Below are 19801 nucleotides of genomic sequence, written 5' to 3' on the forward strand. Positions count from 1 at the left end.
GAACTACGTATAGCACGTACGAAAAAAAAAGCATATAACCTGTAATTTAATACAGAGTACACAATAGGAGAAATAACCTGACTAAAGAACTTTCCATCCTTTTTTGTCATTCCTGGCGCAGACTTTGGATAACGACAAAGCAGAAACTACTGAGAATTTTTGAATTAAATTTGATTTATAAACTTAAATTGAACAAAAAATTGAAAAAAAAAATTGAACAACATATTGAACAATATTATTAATTTTAAGTTTTTAAAACTTGGTTTTGGTTATTAATACATGTAAAGTTCTTAAGTTACAATAAATAACAATTAATAATAAGACATAACTTTTTATATATAAATCTCAAATCTCTATAAACAAAATTAAAAAAAATCTCTGCATTAATAAAATAATATTTATAACGAGTTGTGATGCGAAAAAATTGAAAAAAAAAATATTTATTTATAAAAACGTGTTTTAATAATTAGTTTTACATATTTCGAGTTATTTGAGTAATAAAAAGAATACTATCACTGCAGACCTGAAACAAAAAAAAAAAAAAACAATCAATATTTTAATTGCATTTTAGACAAATGATTATACACTAAACTATTTTGTTATACGACAAACGTAACTAAAATAAAAGTATTACAACAGACAATAATAACAACTTCAATCATATCTATTTACAGATACATAAATCGCCGACATGTAAAGAAAGAAAAACTTTTTATTAGCCATATTTTGGTTTGCACATTATAAAAATCAATTAGTAAAAAATATCATCATTTCAGCCTATTACTGCCCACTGCTGGACATAGGCCTCCACAAGTTCTCGCTAAAAAGGAGTGAACTCATGTGTTTTGCCCATAGTCACCACGCTGGCAGGCAGGTTGGTGATCGCAGGGCTGGCTTTGTCGCACCGAAGACGCATATATATAAAGTAAAAAATATATACAATAGTAATAGAAACATAAAATAGTACAATAAACAAAAATATAGCGTTTCAAACTGGAATATCTCACTGCTGGGCATAGGCATCTTTCCCCATGTAGAAGAAGAATCAGAGCTAAAACCACACGCTGCTCCAATGCGGGTTGTCGGATATTCCCTACTATGAGTATCGATCGCTATCAGATGTACATGATAACAACCGGGATCGACGGCTTAACGTGCTCTCCGAGGCACGGTGGGGAGACCCAAAAGGACAACCTAAACCAAGAAACACCCAGACCACGGCAAACACCTGTATGGCCAATACAAACCGCAACCGCCAGCGCAACAGCCACAATCTAGTGCACAAAATAAAAAAAAAACACAAAAGTAACAAAAAGAAAGAAAAGTCAACTAGGTTTATGCCTCAGCATTGGTTTTGACAAAAATGTGTTGCCAAAAATGCTGTTTTTCTGGCAGAATGACACGAGTATGTACTAGTATGCGCATAACATCAGAACGATTGCACTGAATCGCGCAATTTTTTTTTTTTGTCTTCGTTAATGTCAACACCAAGGTCTGTGTAGAAGAAACTTAAAACAATCGAATAATTATGACGATATGAAGTTCACCGGTTCAGCGAGTGATATAAAATTGTATAACTTGTTTAAATATCTGTAACATAATTACACACACGGTCGTCTATTTCTAAGGTTGGCGCAGTTTGTGACCCTGCTTTCTATTCCGGGGGCTGTGGGTTCGATTCCCACCCCGAGTCTGGGTGTAATATATATATTTATTTATATATTTATATATGTATTATTTATAAGTATGTTCATCGAAAAAAAATGTAGCTATACCGGTCGGCTTTTACCTATAACACGAGCATTAAGTTGCCTATTTTAGGAACAGACGACCGTGTGTGTATTCTGTAGATATTTATTATAAAATATAAATATAAAATATTTAATATTATTATTATAAAAGGTGGGAAAGTTAATGCCTACATGTTGGTGACATGTGTAGAAGAAGAAGGCTTACTTCAACTTGTCAGTTGGACGTAATTGATTTCACTATTAACTAAGCGCAAATAGACTAGTAATATATTTTGAACTTAAAACATTTTAAAGCTAAAATGCTTAAGGAAATTAAATTTCGATTTTACAATATACACAAGCAGTATAGCAATAAATTAGCAATATTATTCAAGTAAGATGTTCAATACCAGAGCAATCAAGATAAATATTATCTAAATTACCTTTTATATAGCGTAGACTCTGACATAGTCAACTATAAGCGAGCTTGTGTCGTCATACCAGGTTGACAGCCATTGGTTGCGAGCTTCCCAGAAATTAAACATTGCCTTTGTAGCTTTATTTTTCCAGGGTTTATCCGGGCTATCGGGGAATTCATGGATCCCGCCCACGGATAATCCCAATGAAATGTAGAACTGAAAATACAGACGAAATTAACAAAATGAATTGTTTTAAAGTATCAGGTCTGAAGATTAAAATGCTAAATAAATTTTTATATTTAATTTTTTTTTTTCATTTATTCTATTTGTAATTATTTTATAAAATTATTAGTTATTATTTTTTACTGAAAAATCTATTTAACGCCTTTTTAATTATTTGCGAAATTGATCACAAATATACTACACGTATTATCCTGGAAAAATTAGATTTTTAAATTTTTCAAATAAAAGTCTTCTGCTAAGAAATCTAAACTTTAATTGTTAACCATTAGTTTAAACTCGCCATTTCATCAAAAGGAGCTATCGCCGTTCCTTTTAACCACTGCGAAGCAGCGACAACACCGCTTTTCTTTGCGTCTTCGAAAAAACCTTGACCCGTTGAAATTTCACCATATTTTTCTCCGTCGACGTAAAGGTAGATGCCATCTAAAATATAAAGTCATATGGTCAATAAAAACAATGATATATTCGGTTATAAATATTAAAAATATAGTAAATATTTTTATTAAATTCGTCTTATTCGCCGACGCGTTGGCGTAGCGGTTACAGCACTAGCTGTTGCGCTGGCGGTTGCGTTTTCGATCCTCGCTCACGACAGACATTTGTATTGGACATATCGATGTTTGTCGTGGTGTGGCCGTTTGTGTTTGTGTATAGTGTGTGTTTCCAGAGCCCCGACACAGGCGAAAATCATATTGGAGGCCGTTGCGTGTAAAGCGTTCTTTTATTTATTTATTATTTATTTTTGCGTTACTCACACACTACATTTGATATGATAATTATGATATTAAAAATACTTTTATTAAAAAAAATAAGCGCTATTACTTTATTTATTTCTCGATGTACCTAGAGGTCTAATTCACCTCCCATTTTTTTTTTAAAGACATTTATATGATATATAATGTATCGTATACATATACACGATACGATCGTACCGTAGTATATACATATACAAAATTATCATTTTCAATATATTTACGAGTAGAAGGGCTTGGTAAAATAAATTATTGATTAACTGTCGAGAAAAAGATTCAATCATTATAATGGAAAAGTCACAATCTGCAAAAACTAAAATATTAGCTAGCTATTATTTGATGCGTTTTAATACATTTTTACAAGTTTTACAACTTCTGAAAATGTAAAATTTTAAATTTTCAACTTTTAAATATCTACTTGGTATAATTTAAAAGATATTAGCAGAAAAAAATATATAGTCAAAAGTATAATGAGAAATAAAAACAAAATTGTTGAAAGACGGGTATCATTATATAAATTCTTAGTTTTATTGAAATAAATAAAAATATTAAAATTATTTTAACATACTAAAAACAAAATCACCTGGTCGCCACAGCAACGTGTAATTATGAAAATCCTTATTCCAAGCATCAAATCCAACCTTTTCTTTTAAATGTTTCGACCTATAAAATATGTAGTTTTCAATTATAAAGCAAGCAGCTAACACAAGCGATTTAATACAATTTAGTTTAATATTGAAATATTAACAAAACTTCTGCAACTATGAACAATCAAATAATAATCACTTTATTACCTATTTTTGTTATTTATTTTTATCTCCTGGAGGAATTGGAGATAGGGTCGGCAATGCACTTGCGATGCTTCTGGTGTTGCAGGTGTTTATAAGCTACGGCAATCGCTTACCATCAGGTAAGCCGTACGCTTGTTTGCCGAGCTAGTTGTATATTATATTTAAATAAAATTAAAGAGGGTTGGTGCATTTTTTGCCCAGAAAATCTGTATATGAATTCAACGAGGAAATATTACCAGCATTCTTAGCACCATTCCACACGGACATGATTTTTCCTGCTACTACATGTAAATATTTAGTTCTTAAGTTCTGAATTGTAAATATGTAAAATATTGTAAAATTTCGAAATAAATGTTTATGGAAAAATTAAAGTCTTTGTAACAAGAACTGAAAAATAAATGTCTATAAAGAAATATATGTCTTGTTACAATGAAATTGGCATTACCTGTAAGGTTCACTATCACATAAAATAGGTCCACCGTATAGCTTCTTTGAAAGATATTCGTTACCCTTCACCGTTGCGATTCGAAGTAAACCGGATGCGTAGTTCTGGGGACCGTAGATATTGTCACGAGGTTGTAATTGAATTTCTGTAATTATTTCTTGTATGTATGTTAACTAGTTTTGATTTGAACATAGAGAAAAGAAGTAAGCAATTTTAAAAGTTTAAATATCACATTTTTGATAAAAGTAACCACATTAGATGTGGTTACTTTTATCAAAAATTGAATTGGTGAATGTGGTAAATCTATGTTGTGGTGTAAAATGTTAGCAAAATTACAAATTTCTTGAGGTCACAACATAATCGAATTTACTAAAGTCAAGAATAATAAACTATGAGTCAATTTTTAAACACTGAATTTGGTAAATATATGAATAGATTATTTCATGTTGAATGAAGCCAATGGCAATAGCAATTTAGAGAAAAATTGTGAAAATTCTTTTTACCTGGAAAAATCCAGTTTCCTCGAGGCATCCTTGCTCTCACATCTATACGGCCGTATTTAAAGTTAAATGTGTTTTTCGTAGTTATCTTGGCAGTGATGATTGGAGGAAGGATTTGAGCACCGATGGCTTCGCGATAACATTCATTCGTTCCAACCCGCCCTGTACACCTGTAAGGAATTAATTTATTATTAACTAAGTGTGTCCAGCGGTTACACGCGCTAATTTGAAAGAAAAATAAGCCTTCCACGGTAATGGGCTATCGAACACAAAAATATTTGAACCAGTAGCTTCTGAGGTACGCGCGTTTGAACAAACAAACAAAGTTTTTAACTTTATGATATTAGTACTTAGCTATAGATTTAACAAAAGGTCCAAGATGATAGGTACCAGAAATGGTGCGTCGACGTGTTTCGAATTATATATTATTGTAGTATGAGTTAGTTAGAGTCAAAGCGTTGTATATACCTATATCATCTCATTTATTTACATTTAAAAATGTTTCTTCTATCGTCATTGTATCCTTATGGGTTTTTCCTTCAAGACTCGAAAAGTAAAGCGTTTTGAAAATTGGGATCCTAGATGGCTTACCAAAAAAACGCTTGTCAGTTCAAAGAATGTCGAGAATCATAACTGTGTATTTATTGGAATATGCGCCATTTTTTCGTGAAATCACATAGTTGACCAAGCTCTCATTGATTTTATTAGGAAATTTGTTACGACAACAAATTAACGTATGATTTCAGTAGGTATTATATAGAAGATTAGCAGAAGGTGTATTTCAAATAAGTATTTAATGGTGAACATATAACAAATAGAATATTCTAGTTATATCTAGACACTATCCAATTGCACTAGAACTATGTTCGTAAACTATAATTTTTTCGCGTCCGCAAGTCTACTGACCTAATCAATGGATAAAATTTTTTTTTCGCCTTTCATAGATACATTATGGCGAAGAGTGCTTGTTATTACATATATTTATAACAATATATAATTTACCTTTGGCTTAAGTCTAAAGATTCACGTACAAAATTTTCACCGTATTTAGACTCGAGGGTAATTGGTTTGATGGTTAATCTACCACTTCTTACACTAGTATTAACATCATACAAATAAACGTTGAATGGGTAGTCCTAGAAAAATCAAATATATTAAATATCTAGAATATAATTAATGTTTCAGTCTTGAATCTAATCATATCTTGACATTGTTGTGACTTACTGGTTCAGCTGGAAATTTAACTTCAGGTGTCCAGACCTTCCCTCTGTCTATTTCAGAATTAAAATTATCTTCAAATAATAATTGACCTTTACAAACGAAACCAGGTACAGACACTTTTGACTCTGAGAGTTCACATGGATATACATTCGATAGTTTGGTAGTAGTTGCGGTAGGATTTTGTTCATTTGAAGATGTTGAATATCCATCTGTTGTAACTGGTTCACCAGCTTCGTTGACATAACCTTAAAATAAGCGAAATAATTTAAAGTATCAATTGCAAGGCTTAGTGATATAGTTTTATCAAGATTGTAAGATTGATAATTTTTCATTTTTCATTTCATTTTAAAAACGATTTCTGAACCATGGAAACAGTTTTCTTTATAATTATGCAGACTTCAATATTTATTCAGACCTTTAAATTCATATTAACTGAAAATATTTTACAAGTAGGACATATACCTTTGACAGTCCACTCGCCATTGTCCTGTCTATATCCTAGACCATTTTTGATAACATATGTCCAAAAATAAATTTTATCTCCAATTTTCAGTTGCGCCTCTCTATCTCTAAACGTCCATCTCCCGTTTTTTGCTTTTGTGATGTCCCTCGACCAATAACCGGCTTCCAAGCCTTCCATTTCTTCGTTAAGTTTTCCATGAAACGCGAAGAGTGAAAATCCATCATCTATAATTTTTTAAAACGTAATTAACGATCTGTAATTTGCAGATTTTATTAATAGTCTAGCTTTCCAGCTGTTTAACATTAATGCACGAGCATAATTTTGTCTCAAGACTAAAGCTATTTTTGTCCGTATATATAAACGCCAGTAGTTAAACACCTCAGTTGTATCGGGCTATCAATCTGTCACATCACATCATTTCAGCCTATCGCAGTCCAGTGCTGGACATAGGCCTCCACAAGTTCGCGCCAACAATGGCGTGAACTCATGTGTGTTGCCCATAGTCACCACGCTGGGCAGGTGGATTGGTAACCGCAGGGATGGCTTTGTCGCACCTAAGACGCTACTGTCCGTCTTCGCCATGTGTATTTCAAAGCCAGCAGTTGGGTGGTTATCCTGCCAATGACGGCTTTATAAGTTCCAAGGTGGTAGTGGAACTGTGTTATCCTTTAGTCGCCTCATACGACACCCATGAGAAGAGGGGGGTATTCTTTATTACCGTAGCTACACAGCCATCAATCCGTATAATTGGTTATTATCAAAAAACCACAACAAACTCGATAAAATGAAATATTCATTATTGTACTCAACAGAACAAGAAATGGATTCTAAGCATAAGGACTTTTCATTGAGGCAGGACACTAGATATGTTGCTCAAAATTTAGAGTCGCCTGATAGGGGAAGTACCTTAACCTCACAGAAGATCAAGAGTTCGCAAAAAGCATGGATTTTTATATTAAGATTGTAAGTTTAGTTAAGTTTATTTTTTAAAACTGTTTAGTTATGTTAAGGATGTTAGATTAATTAATGATAGATATAGATTATTTTATGATAGATATATAGTAAAAAAAATTAAAATTATATTATAATTATATGTTGACTAGCACTTATTCCGTCGATAAACTGTCACGCAGTTTGGCGGATCCCCAGTAGGTATGGCTACTTATCATAGGATTACAATACAACTTGAGAGTAGTATTATTGTATATCAGGGGTTCCCAAACTTATTTTGTCTACTCCCCACTAAGAGAATAAATTATTTTATAGCGCCCCCTATGAGCAATCTTTTAATGAATATTAGTTGATGTTCACAAGTTGTAGTCGACAGTCCTTATAGATTAAATGACAAATCGCCCCCCCAAGCCTCTACACAAAGGCACCATTTTTTATCTAGGTCTCTTACCCCCATTTAGTACTGCAGCGCCCACAGGAAGGCGTTATCGCCCACTTTGGGAAACACTGTTGTATATTATAGCAGTATATTTAGATAATTTCCTAGTAGGGCTGCTCTATTTTTTAAGTTTCTTATAGCTGTACACTGCAAAATATAATAATAATGTGTATGTTCCTTCTTGATTGCAAAACATGTTTCACAGTTTCTGAGCCACATCGTTCTAATTTTATCTTTACAGTACTATTTTTTTATATAACTTTGTTTGGGCCGCATTGTTTTGGTCTATTGGGTGTCAAAGATAATCGCATTGGCGGCAGTTAAATGATAGTATTTTTTTATATACATATAATCAACTTTAAATCTGTTTTCTGTTGTTTCTGTTCGTTATCAGCTACAGTCATAGGCTGTGGTTCAATAGCAAATTTTTAACGGTAAAAACAACAGAGCATAACAATTTAGATTATAGGTTATTGTCAGTTAGGAAATAACCAACAGGATAAATTTAGCAGAATCTTCAAGGTCCTACGGCAATCGTGTGTCGTGTAATCGTGTGTGTGTGTGTTTTATTATGATACTAGCTGTGCTCGCGACTTCGTCCGCCTGGAATAATAATTTTACATGTTCACGTGATTCTTTAAATTAGCATATTTTTTTATTTATGAACCAATTGACATAAAACAAACATTACATGTTAAGTAGAGCATACCAAAATATATTAAAGAAACCCACATTTAAATCGGATAAGCCGTTCCTGAGATTAGCGTGCACATACGCTCAGATAAACAGACAATAATTCTAACAATCATTGTTTTGGGTGCTATTCCCGTTGATAAAGGTCCCAATAATATTTTTTTCTCATATTTTTTCCATGTACAGACAGCAATCCGTTACATTTTTATTATATGTATTGATGATAAGAGTACATATACACTGCATACATCAGAATGTGCTAATTTCGAAATTTAAAAAAAATCATTCGTGAATTTTTCGACAAATGTGTTATTAAACGCAAAACTCGAAAACTCTCTCAAAAAAAAAGGTCACCTGATGGTAAGCGATTACCATTGCTTATATACACCATAAGCTTCAAAACCGCGTTCCCGATCCCAATGCCCCAGCAGCTCTGGTCACCTTACTCAACTTAGGAACACAATACCGTACCAGTATTATTTAGTTGTGATCTTCTGTAAGGTCGAGGTACTTCCCCAGTCGGACTGATCTAAATTATAAACAGGATATTTTATGTTGTGTCCTACCTCAGTAAAGAAACACTTCTTCAGTAAATTTAAACTTACGCACTCGTTAGTTTGGAAGATATGACAACGTCTGTCGGGAAGTTAGTAAACAATAGAAATACGAATCATTAAAGCGGTCATTGGAGATCAATGACCAAGCGTCAGATCTAATCCAGCGTAGGTCAAGAATCAGATAGATAATGGTCTTTTAAAATTTTCTTTTAAACGTACCTCTTTTCAAATTTTACGAAAATTTACACAATATTACATAATTACAAAAACATTTCAAAAACATGGAAACTAAACTATTGAAAAAATCATGATACAAAAAACAAGGTTAAACAAGACAAACAAATACAATGTTTCTACTACTTAGTGAATTATTAATAAAGATTAATATAATTTATATAGTTACCTGTTTATACACAAATTGTAAATAAATACCTGGAATAGATACTCGTAATCCTTTCGGATAAATTGCTTCTAATTTCGCTTGTGGTACCTCGTAACACCGAGTTGAATGTATAAAAAACCATACAATTATTAAAAATATCATAGTGTTATTAAATTAATCACTATCTCTTTCGTTTGTAACGTTACCGTGTGAGTGTGAAGAGGACAGGAGATCTTCACGCGGAGATGTCTTACGCCGAGTATCCGCGATAACTAACTAAAGTGGTCGAGGGTCTTACCGGATTTATGTACATCAGGTTTTTTTTTATCGCGAATACGTAATTTGTTTCCGAGATTGGAACGATTTTATGATATAACGCTTCGGAATGTGTATTCGTCGGCAATGAATCGTATTAAATATATATTGCTACAAACATGTAGTACTAATTTTGTAAATTGAGATTTTACATATTTCCCGCTCAGGAGAAAGAGGTTTGTCTGCATATCAAATCATCATCATTTATCATCATATTATTATATCAAAATCAGCATATAAAGTATATCAAATGATGTACTGTAGCTTTATAGTCATGTCATGTCCATTGAGATATATGTACTACGTACGCTAGTAATATTAACTCAATGGTCATGTCATGTGTTTTGTAGTCATCATGTCAGCTATATGTAATGTAGCTTTACAGTCAGAGCATGCATATAAAGTATATCAAATGATATACTTTACTACTGAACACGTTAATGCATTCTTTTAACATAGTAATAAAAATAAACTTTAACCAAGAAGCAAATGATACTTCAGCCAGTAATTTTAACTTAAAAAAAATAAATAAATAAAAAACAAAAAACAACATACATATAGATAAATTTATACATATTGAATAAATAAATAGAAAAGTTACAAAAAAAAAAATGAAAAAAAAAAATGGCATCTTATACGTTAGAATAAGAACCGGTCGGTGGACTCGGGTCTCTGTTAGAGAAGTAAAATAGTCTAAGTTAAGCAATGATGTTGAATAACGTCTACTTTGATAAAAAATAGCATGTTTTAGGAATATTTTTTATTTATGGTATGGGTTTCAAAGAAACCGTGGATGTATTTTGAGTTTATAAAAAAAAAAATGATACCTGAGCCTGATGAGACCTCAGATACAAGAGGTTTATATTACTAGGAGCCGTACAATATGAATAGTTTATTTATTTCACAAAGTCTTTGTCATCATTTGAACTTTAATAACACATCAATTAATTTTTTGTGGCATGTGTTAGTTTAGAAAAACCTTTTCGCATTGCTGGCTTCGTAGGCAAAATTCTATAGGACACCTAGTGTGTACTATAGAAACTACATTGCAAATTAACTAAGTCAGAAACTATTGTGGCATGCTATTTTGCTGTTTTGACAATTTTCTTATCAGACAGATCAGTGAAACATTTACAACAACTTTAAGAATTAAAATTAATAAATAAATGCCTTTTTTAATTTTTTTATACATCATATATGATTGTTTTGAACACATAAAATTTATTATATTTATATTATTTAGTAAAAAAAAAAATTAGCAGAACGTTTTTCATAACAGAAATTATCCACGACATCAGATAATGAACTTTATTCAAACAATTTTTTTAAGGATATGTTGATTCGGTTTTCATTGGTAGGCAGGAGCATAATCTAAGCATTTCAGATTTAAAAATACACCTTTTATTGATATTTTTAGATGCAATGACAGTCGAGAATAAGACAGCTAAACTATAAACGTTCAAAATTTATTTCAAGCTTTTATAGAGAATATACGCGAACGTAATCAACAATTAACTCCGGTGAAGTCCAAGTTTTCTTCCAAAAGTACGAGTCTTTCCAAAACTTGAACATAGCTTTGGGGCTGCGGTTCAACCAAGGTTTTTCTGGAGTGTCAGCGAAGTCATTGATCCCACCAACACGCACTCCAAGTGATATGTAGAACTGGAAGTACGAAGGGATAAATTTAATTAAGTGCGTAGGTATAAATATAACGAAAAGCCAAGGCACAAATCATTAACAATACTGCCAGCTGTGATTGGTTCGGTGTTTTTTTTTTCTTGACAGGTTAACAAGGACCCATCCATCTCTACAAATTTTCACGTTTTTAATAGTTCTAATAAGTTAATCCTTACCAGTTCATCAAAGGGTGTTATAGCAGTTCCTCGCTCCCATACTTCCGTGTGTGGTATATTTGACATTTCAAACGGTGGTTTCACCTCTCCGTAAAGCTTATCGTCTACTAAGAGTTCGAATCCATCTGAAAACAATTTGAACATAATTTTACGCACAAATTTTTAGGTACTACTTATTTGGTTCTAAAAGCGTTATCATTCAAAGAAAATATTCTTTTGGATAGTGTGAATTTCAAATTTTAACTTTGGATTTATTTGTCAATAAATGCAATACAAATGTTTGTTGCATAGGGCATAGTTTAGGTTTTACAAAGTGTTTTTTTTTAATTATTTACTAATGATTAGCAAATATCAGAAAACAAGGAAGTCTTAGATACATAACTATTTACGATCAAGTTTTTTGGGTCAAGGTAGGTCAAGTAGCTAGAGAAGGTAGGTACCTCGATTAAAGCTTATTAAAGTCCTTAGAAGAACTATAAATACTTTGTTGAGTACAAAAAATAATGTTGATAGAACAGAGTTAAGGTTGATAAAGGATGTGTTGGTTTTATTAGAAATTTACAAAGCATTCAACTCATGCTCTTTTCACCGGGTGTCAATTTTTTTTTCTGTTCATAGGCGCCGTAACCCCTTGTTCAATTTTCGTTCATTCAAAACTAGCTGCCCGGACAGACTGTTCTGTCAAAAGTTAATAGTATAAAAATTAAATTAATTTGTTTTTAAATTTTTTAAGTTATAATTAGCCGAATCGATCGAGCTATTCTCGAATTATGCGCTTAGCAAACATTCATTTTTATTTAAATAGATTATCCCTTCAAAAAATGTTCTGGAAAAAAATTATCTCCGTACAATGGTTTTGATGATAAAGGAACATTTATTCAAATAGCAAACTTAACTTGGTTAATTACTATATTAGTGTTAGACTTAATTAAGCCTACGGTGAAGCTCTACAACTATAAAGAAATTGGTTTGCGTTTTCGCAAAGATAACAAGTGATTATCGCTAAACATGGATTCATAATACAATGTAAATAATTTATACATACCAGGTTTCCAAATTAAAGAGAACACGTGGAAGTGTTTATTCCAAGACGAAGATATTTTTGGAGATTTTTTTAGAAACGAAGATCTGCACGGCTCTTTGTCACATACAATTGGACCCCCATAAAGTTCGTGATCGAATTCCTGATTTCCTTTTACATACGCTATTCGGATTAGACCTGAACCATATTGCTGTCTTCCGTACTCATTATAGAGAGGTTCTAAATTGATTTCTGAAAACAGAATTATGATCTGTATAATTTTAGGTATAAAGAAATACAATTACCTTAAAAATAAAGGCATTTTGTCTCGTTTTTAGGTGGTAGGGCGCAGCAGAAAATATTTTGCACAAATATACCTGTAATGAAACAACTTTTTCGGATTTTATTCCAGTTTATTATGTTTTTTAGATAAACGACGTTTCGTATACTTTACAGTAACAATGGTCATGGGAGGATGAAGCTTAATCTTGCAGAAGATCACAGCCAATTAATACTGTTCTGTTGTGTAAGTCTTGTTGTGTTCCTGTGGTGAGTAAGATAGCTAGAGCTCCTTGGGCGGACCTGAGGTAGGATCGGCAAGGCGCTTGCGATGCGTCTGGTCTTACAGCTCCCCTCCTGGGGGGGGGAGCTGTAAGACCAGACGGACGCGGGGGGGGGGGGGTACGGTATTCGCTTACAAACAACTGGGCCACGTTTATTTACCACCTTTGTAATAAAACAAACTACGTGTATCATAAAATACTCTGTGAACTAGGATTAACAGGCTGCTATAATACCTGGTATTAGCCAATCGCCCTCGGGAAGTTTTGCACGTACATCGATTCGGCCATACTTGAAACTGAATAGCTTGCGTGTGGTTACTTTTCCGCTTACAACTGGTGGAAGAATTTGTGGTCCTACTGACCTTTGCTTGCACTCATTGGTGCCAGGTTCTCCTGTACATCTGTTAATTCATAAGTAATCAAATGTATGAAATGTTTTGATTTTAATCACAATTATTTAACATAATAGAAGAATAACATCATCATCATCATCATCATCATCTTCCTGCCCTTATCCCACTTATGTAGGGTCGGCACAACATGTTTTTCTCTTCCATTCCTCTCTATTATTCGTCACTTCAGTGCTTACTCCTTTCTTTCTCATATCCTCACTCACACAATCCATCCATTGCTTTTTCGGTCTGCCGATCGCTCTTCGTCCTTCGACATTCATCCCTAACATTCTTTTACCGACATAGCGGTAAAAGAATGTTAGGGATGATATAATAGATGATATAATAGGAATGATATAATAGAAGAATAACAACAATGTTAATAAGGTCGGGGAAGTTTTTTCATTTTTTCTACTAAATGGTTGAAATAAAATCTTTTTGGTTGTCTTATTTTGTAACTGGCGGGTTTTGTTACCACGAAAAGGTGATATTTCATAAATAAAATTAAAAATTAAAAATCATAAACTTTTTATTTGTGTTTCTTTCCGCCAAAACAGTTTAATCCAATATAATATATAATTTGGTACATTTTAAAGTTTTACTTTAAAAAAGAGAAAAATACAACTCAGTCGTTAAAAACTTTGTGACGTTTATGAACATTGTCAGTAGGGGTAGCACAATATTAGTTTTAGCATTTAAAGTCAGAAATTTTGATGTCAACGATGCATTTCTCTTTGGTCGCCTAGTTACGTAAAAAGTAGACCTATATCGACATTTGTGTAGTTACGATATAGCGGAAGCTCTGAGAATTGTTTATAAAACAGCTTCTATGCATTTGGAAAAGGCTGGCTATAGAAAAAAGCTCGATATATGGATGCCACATGAACTCACTGAAAGAAACCTAATGGACCGTGTCCTCATTTGCGATTCTCTCTTAAGACGTAATGATATCGAACCATTTTTGAAGAGATTGGTCACTAGTAACGACAAGTGGATCATCTAAGATAATAATGTACGAAAGAGATCTTATCTTGGTCTATGGTCGGCGAAGTTGCACAGACTATCTGGTAGCCTATCGGGTTGACAGACAATAAGGTGATGTTGAGTCTATGGTGAGATTGGAAGGATATCATTCATTGTGAGAATTTGCCGCCGGGCCAAACCATCGACTCCGATTTCTACTGTCAACAGCACTTAAGCAAGACATTGAGAATAAGGGGCCATAATTGATCAACAGAAAAAGTGTGGTCTTTCATCACGACAACGCCCAACCACATGTGTCTTTAGGCCACTCAACGAAAACTGAGAGAGTTTGACTGGGAAATTTTGTCGCATTCACCTATAGCTTCATTCTTGCACCCTAAGATTTTCATTTGTTTCAGATACTTCAGAATTTTTCAGGTAGTGTAAAGCAAACATCAAGACATGACTGTCAAAACTACTTGTCAATTTCACAAAGTTTTAATTTAAATTATTTTATTGTTTCAGCCTAAAGATAAAATGACGTTTAAAGTACATAAAAATAAGTAGATTTTCGTAGAGTAATTATTCTACTCATAAATTTTAAATGTAGGTATTTTAATACTTTTAAGAAGTTAAGTGAACCTATTGTTATAGTAGAACTTTTTGAGAGAACTAACCACAAAATAGTTCCACAAAAACAGGAAAATAGGATATTTAAATGTCAAAAGTTGATAATATGTGTTGGTTTGTATAACAAATTTTATGAAGCTTCTTAAAAGAACTTCATAATATTTTCAATATAATTACGAGTACATTACTAAAAATTAATCCCCGAAATACATTACATCCAAATTCTATACAAAATCGCATAAATTTTTTCGTTCAATATTTTTAGGTTAAGGAACATTAAGAGAAAATATAAAAAAAGTTTATTAAGAAAAAAAAAGAACAAACTTGGTAGTACCGAGTTCTTCGGGTTAGCTGGTAGTACATGACTAACAGATAACTAAAGATAGACTTGACAAGTTCTTCGGGTTAGCTGTCAATCAGTTTCTTTTTTTTCTTGTAGTCTTAACTGAGCGGATTTAAATATCCTTCTGTTCCTATTACTATTTAGATTTATGGACTTCTTATTTAAAAAAAATATTGAGGAAGGTAATATTGCTCTTAAGTGGCCAGAACTCTTGGGGAAGGTTCAGGAGTAAGGTAGTCAACGTGCTCCCGATGCTTCTGGTGTTGCAGGCGACTATGGCAGACAGGCTACGGTAATCGCATACCATCAGGTGAGCCGTATGCTTGTTTGCTGACCTAGTCGTAAAAAGAACTATTGAAAAACGCACGAGGTTTAAGACTGCACATGCTTTTATATTATAAAATGACTCTAACTTAATTTTCGCGGTTGGTTATTTTTTAAATGTGTAAAAGGCTTAATTGTGAAGTGTTTAATGTAAAAATATCTTCATCTACAAACTTTTATGAATAAAAAAGTTTTGTTACAAATATTCCATTAATTTTATCACACTATCCATCCACGTATACTTTTACATATATAATATATACTCATAACTGTGCCCACGATTTTGTCCGCGTGGAATAGTGACTTTGGGCAACATTTTTCTAGATATATCTTTTGGTTTATTTTGGATTATAAACGTTTGGGTATTTACATGTTCAACACGAATCTTTAAATCAGCATAGCTTTTTTATTTATTAACCGATTGAAATGACACAAACACCAAATGTTAAGTGAAGCTTCCTACAATATGTTCGTGAAAACTGCATCTAAATCAGATAAGCCGTTTCTGAGATTAACGTGCACAAACATATTACCTTTACATTTTTATTATATGTATTGATTGATAGGGGTACATACGCATATCCCATGTCCCAAGTTTTTGAATATCCTGGTAAAGTGCGAGAAGGTGATATAACTAGCACCCCAGATCCGACTTTTACTTTGTCATTTGAGTAAGCGTTAAAAGGATAGTCCTGAAATAAGGAGAAAAAAGATAATAATATAAAGAAAGAAAGTATTTAAAAAATGGTAACCCAAAATAATGGTCAAAAGTTATCCAATAATCAATGTCGATAAATACAAGTTATGTGATTAGAAAACAATTTGTTTCGATATTTTAATATTTTCCCTTGCTTCCCTTTAATTAAATTTAAAAGTTATTTGGTTATTTTATAATTGACGTTTTAAATCTTTTTAAGTTTGTAACAATTAATTCATTACAATATAGTAAAAATATGTACTTACAGGTCCCTGTGGGAACATGTGTTCTATTTGCCATTTCAGATTGAGAGGCTCATCAAATTCTTCACTAAATATAAGAGTACCCTTACAAATTTGCGTCGAGCACAGCGTATTTGTTTCAGAGATGTTGCAAGTTGAGACTTCATTATCAATAACAAATTCTGTGCAAAGGATTTTTTAATTAACATTTATCGTGTAAGGGGTCGTGCATAATGTAAATATAATACGTTCGCAAATATGGGGCTCTGCTTAGCGTAAAGAGATATGACAACATTATCTCAAAAAAAGCGACTTTCGAAGTTTATTAAATTTGTTTTCGTAATTTGACAGTTTATACATTTTTTTTATGAAGTAAGGTCAATCTCTATCAATCTATTTGTTGTCATAAATACACATGTTTATAAATATAAATGTATTATTTCTAAATATAAACTTTTAATAATGTTAACTGGGGTAGGGAACAGCAGGAAATTTCCTGCTTAAAATATGAAGCAGCCCGACTGGGGAAATACCTCGACCTTATAGAAGATCACAGCTAAATAATGCTATTTTCAAGCAGTGTTGTGTTCCTGTTAGTGAGTAAGGTGACCAGAGCTCCTGGGGGGAATTGGAGATGGGGTCGGCAACGCACTTGCGATGTTTCTGGTGTTGCAGACGTCTATAAGCTACAATATCGCTTACCATCAGGTGACTCGTACGTTTGTGTACCGAAATATAAATAAAAAAAAAATAATAATAGGGGGTCTTGGGCAATAGTGACGTATAATTTTTAGGGATCACTGAAAGTATGACTTAGCTAAGCAAAGAGGGAGGGAGGAGTTCAAATAGTATAGTGTCGCTTGACGTATTTTATGGACGGGACCTAAATAATTTTAAATATTTCTATTAATATCATACAATCTATGAAACAATATCCTTATATTTATATCTATATTCGTAACTCGTCCTTTCTTACCACTCACGGTCCAATTCCCATTTATCCTAAACTCTGAACTGTGCTTGGCGACTGCAATAGAATATGTTATATGGTCTCCAATCCTTAATTCGTAATTTCTGTCGGTAAACACCCATAACCCATTTTTCGCTCTTGGCACATATAGTTGCCATTGCTTCGTCTCAGTTTCTCTATTAAGAGAACCAGCAAACGTACATGACGAATACCCTTCATCTGAAAATTTGATAAATATTTAATTTGATATGATTATATATTTTTTCCAACTTGTTCGTATTATGTTAGGCTTAGTTTTAAAATAAGGGTTTCAAAATAGCTTTAAAAATATTGCTGCAGCAATTGCGTTATTAAATATAATTTTAGGAGTTTAAAAATTATGTAGCATTTATGCCACCTAAGTTAACAAACCTTAAAATTTTCCTAAACATCAATTAAGATTATAATATTTATTATTTATAATATTTTTTTAATATTATATTCTCAAAAGAACTTAGTTTACCCTGTATTGTAACGCGCAGTCCTTGGGGTGTTAAAGCTTCTAATTTTACTGATTTTGGTTCGTTTTGAGCATTTATTGAACACAAATAAGTTATGATGAAAAAAATTATAATTTCCTTCTCCATATTTCTCATGTCTTGTCCGACAGTGTTGTAGCCGTACTGAGGTTCGTTAGCGGAAATACATTTTATCGCAGCGATGATAAAGACTCAGAAGCTTGTAAACACTTATGACGTTTCGATGTTTGTTTCATCAGGGCAAAATTCCAGAGTTCATTAAAGTATGTCACATATAAAAGTTAAGAATATCCTTACAAATGCAAATAATTACTAAAGCCCGACTGGGATACCTAACTTTATAAAGTAGCGAACTCAATGTTGTTTTTGTAGTGAGTAAGGTCAGATGTCCTAGGAAGAGTCAGGGGTAGGCTCAACAACACGTTTTAGGCACTTCTGGTTTTGCAAGCATCCACAGGCCACGGCAATCGTTTACTTTGAAAAAAAAGACGTTTTAGCTTAGCAATTTATTTGTTGCTATAAATTCTTAATGTGATTTACAATGTTAAAAGCTCATTTAAAAGTATAAACTATCGTTTCAAAAAAGTTTAGTGTTGTATCAAAAACTGTGATCACACACAAAGGAATACACTCATCATTTTGTAACAATATTTTATGAGATCAGCCTATGGAAGTCCACTGCTGGACATAGGCTTCCCCAAGTTTGCGCCAGACATCCCGGTTTTCTGCAATCCTCATCCAGCCTACACCGGCAATGTTACGTAGATCGTCGGTCCAGCGAGCCTGAGGACGTCCCACACTGCGTTTGCGTAGAGGTCTCCATTCAAAGACACGTCTGCTCCAACGGCCATCGGTCCTGCAACACAGGTGACCAGCCCAGATACCTAACTTTATAAAGTAGCGAACTGATGACGTTTCTGTGTTTGTTTCATTAGGGCTAAATTCCAGATTATATATATACTTTATTGCACTCAAAAAATACATGTAGAACATAGCATAACAATAAGGTTTATGGCATCAAACGTACAGCTAGAAGTGACCTTCCTTCTGAGGTTTTATTTGAGTAATTTTAGTGCTCGAGTGCAAAGCGTTGAATGTATTGATAACTTTTCACCCGAAATTTGTTTAATTTTGAAGATGCGGTATCCCAACAGATGGATCGGCCGTTTGGGACCTATTTTATAGCCACCACGATCGCCTGACCTAAACCCAATAGACTACTTTTATTGGTACTGCTAAGTACACGAAAAACAAATTGCAACAATACAAGAACTTCGTCGACATGTTTTGGATGCAGCTCGAGAAATCGGAGAGCGCAGGTATTCGCGCTTATTATAAAGGTCATTCATAAGAAGATGTAGAGCCTGTGGTGGTAGGTGGTAGT

At 33.0% G+C, this 19801-nt stretch overlaps 2 protein-coding genes across 2 annotated transcripts; both read right to left on the reverse strand.

Annotated features, from left to right (window-relative positions):
* Window positions 1-439: 439 nt before the first annotated feature.
* Window positions 440-9863, reverse strand: LOC123659529 (beta-1,3-glucan-binding protein-like). The gene is made up of 10 exons (XM_045594740.1): window positions 9637-9863; window positions 6564-6788; window positions 6105-6346; window positions 5883-6016; window positions 4884-5050; window positions 4381-4525; window positions 3728-3807; window positions 2673-2815; window positions 2174-2365; window positions 440-523 (listed from the first exon to the last, which is right to left on the reverse strand). The coding sequence occupies exons 1-9, from the start codon at window positions 9746-9748 to the stop codon at window positions 2177-2179; spliced, it is 1437 nt and encodes a 478-aa protein (XP_045450696.1). The 5' UTR covers window positions 9749-9863; the 3' UTR covers window positions 440-523; window positions 2174-2176.
* Window positions 9864-11351: 1488 nt separating this feature from the next.
* On the reverse strand, window positions 11352-18525 carry LOC123659424 (beta-1,3-glucan-binding protein 2-like). Its single transcript, XM_045594640.1, has 8 exons — window positions 18402-18525; window positions 17906-18118; window positions 16954-17111; window positions 16567-16682; window positions 13573-13739; window positions 12800-13027; window positions 11755-11879; window positions 11352-11563 (listed from the first exon to the last, which is right to left on the reverse strand). The coding sequence occupies exons 1-8, from the start codon at window positions 18523-18525 to the stop codon at window positions 11381-11383; spliced, it is 1314 nt and encodes a 437-aa protein (XP_045450596.1). The 3' UTR covers window positions 11352-11380.
* Window positions 18526-19801: the final 1276 nt, after the last annotated feature.

The sequence above is a fragment of the Melitaea cinxia genome, chromosome 14 (assembly GCF_905220565.1).
Source record: "Melitaea cinxia chromosome 14, ilMelCinx1.1, whole genome shotgun sequence".
NCBI classification, from domain to species: Eukaryota; Metazoa; Arthropoda; class Insecta; order Lepidoptera; family Nymphalidae; genus Melitaea; species Melitaea cinxia.

Bases quoted from the DNA above. Each gene is read 5' to 3' on its own strand.
- LOC123659529 (XM_045594740.1), bottom strand. From the start codon at position 9,748: ATGATATTTTTAATAATTGTATGGTTTTTTATACATTCAACTCGGTGT. The intron at 6,017-6,104 runs GTAAGTCACAAC...TGATTTTTCTAG, and splicing joins TTAAATTTCCAGCTGAACCA to GACTACCCATTCAACGTTTA. The intron at 4,526-4,883 runs GTAAAAAGAATT...AAATAATTACAG, and splicing joins AGGAAACTGGATTTTTCCAG to AAATTCAATTACAACCTCGT.
- LOC123659424 (XM_045594640.1), bottom strand. From the start codon at position 18,525: ATGGAGAAGGAAATTATAATTTTTTTCATCATAACTTATTTGTGTTCA. The intron at 18,119-18,401 runs GTAAACTAAGTT...TCAAATTTTCAG, and splicing joins ACTGCGCGTTACAATACAGG to ATGAAGGGTATTCGTCATGT. The intron at 13,028-13,572 runs GTATTATAGCAG...TTCTGTTTTCAG, and splicing joins GGGCGATTGGCTAATACCAG to AAATCAATTTAGAACCTCTC.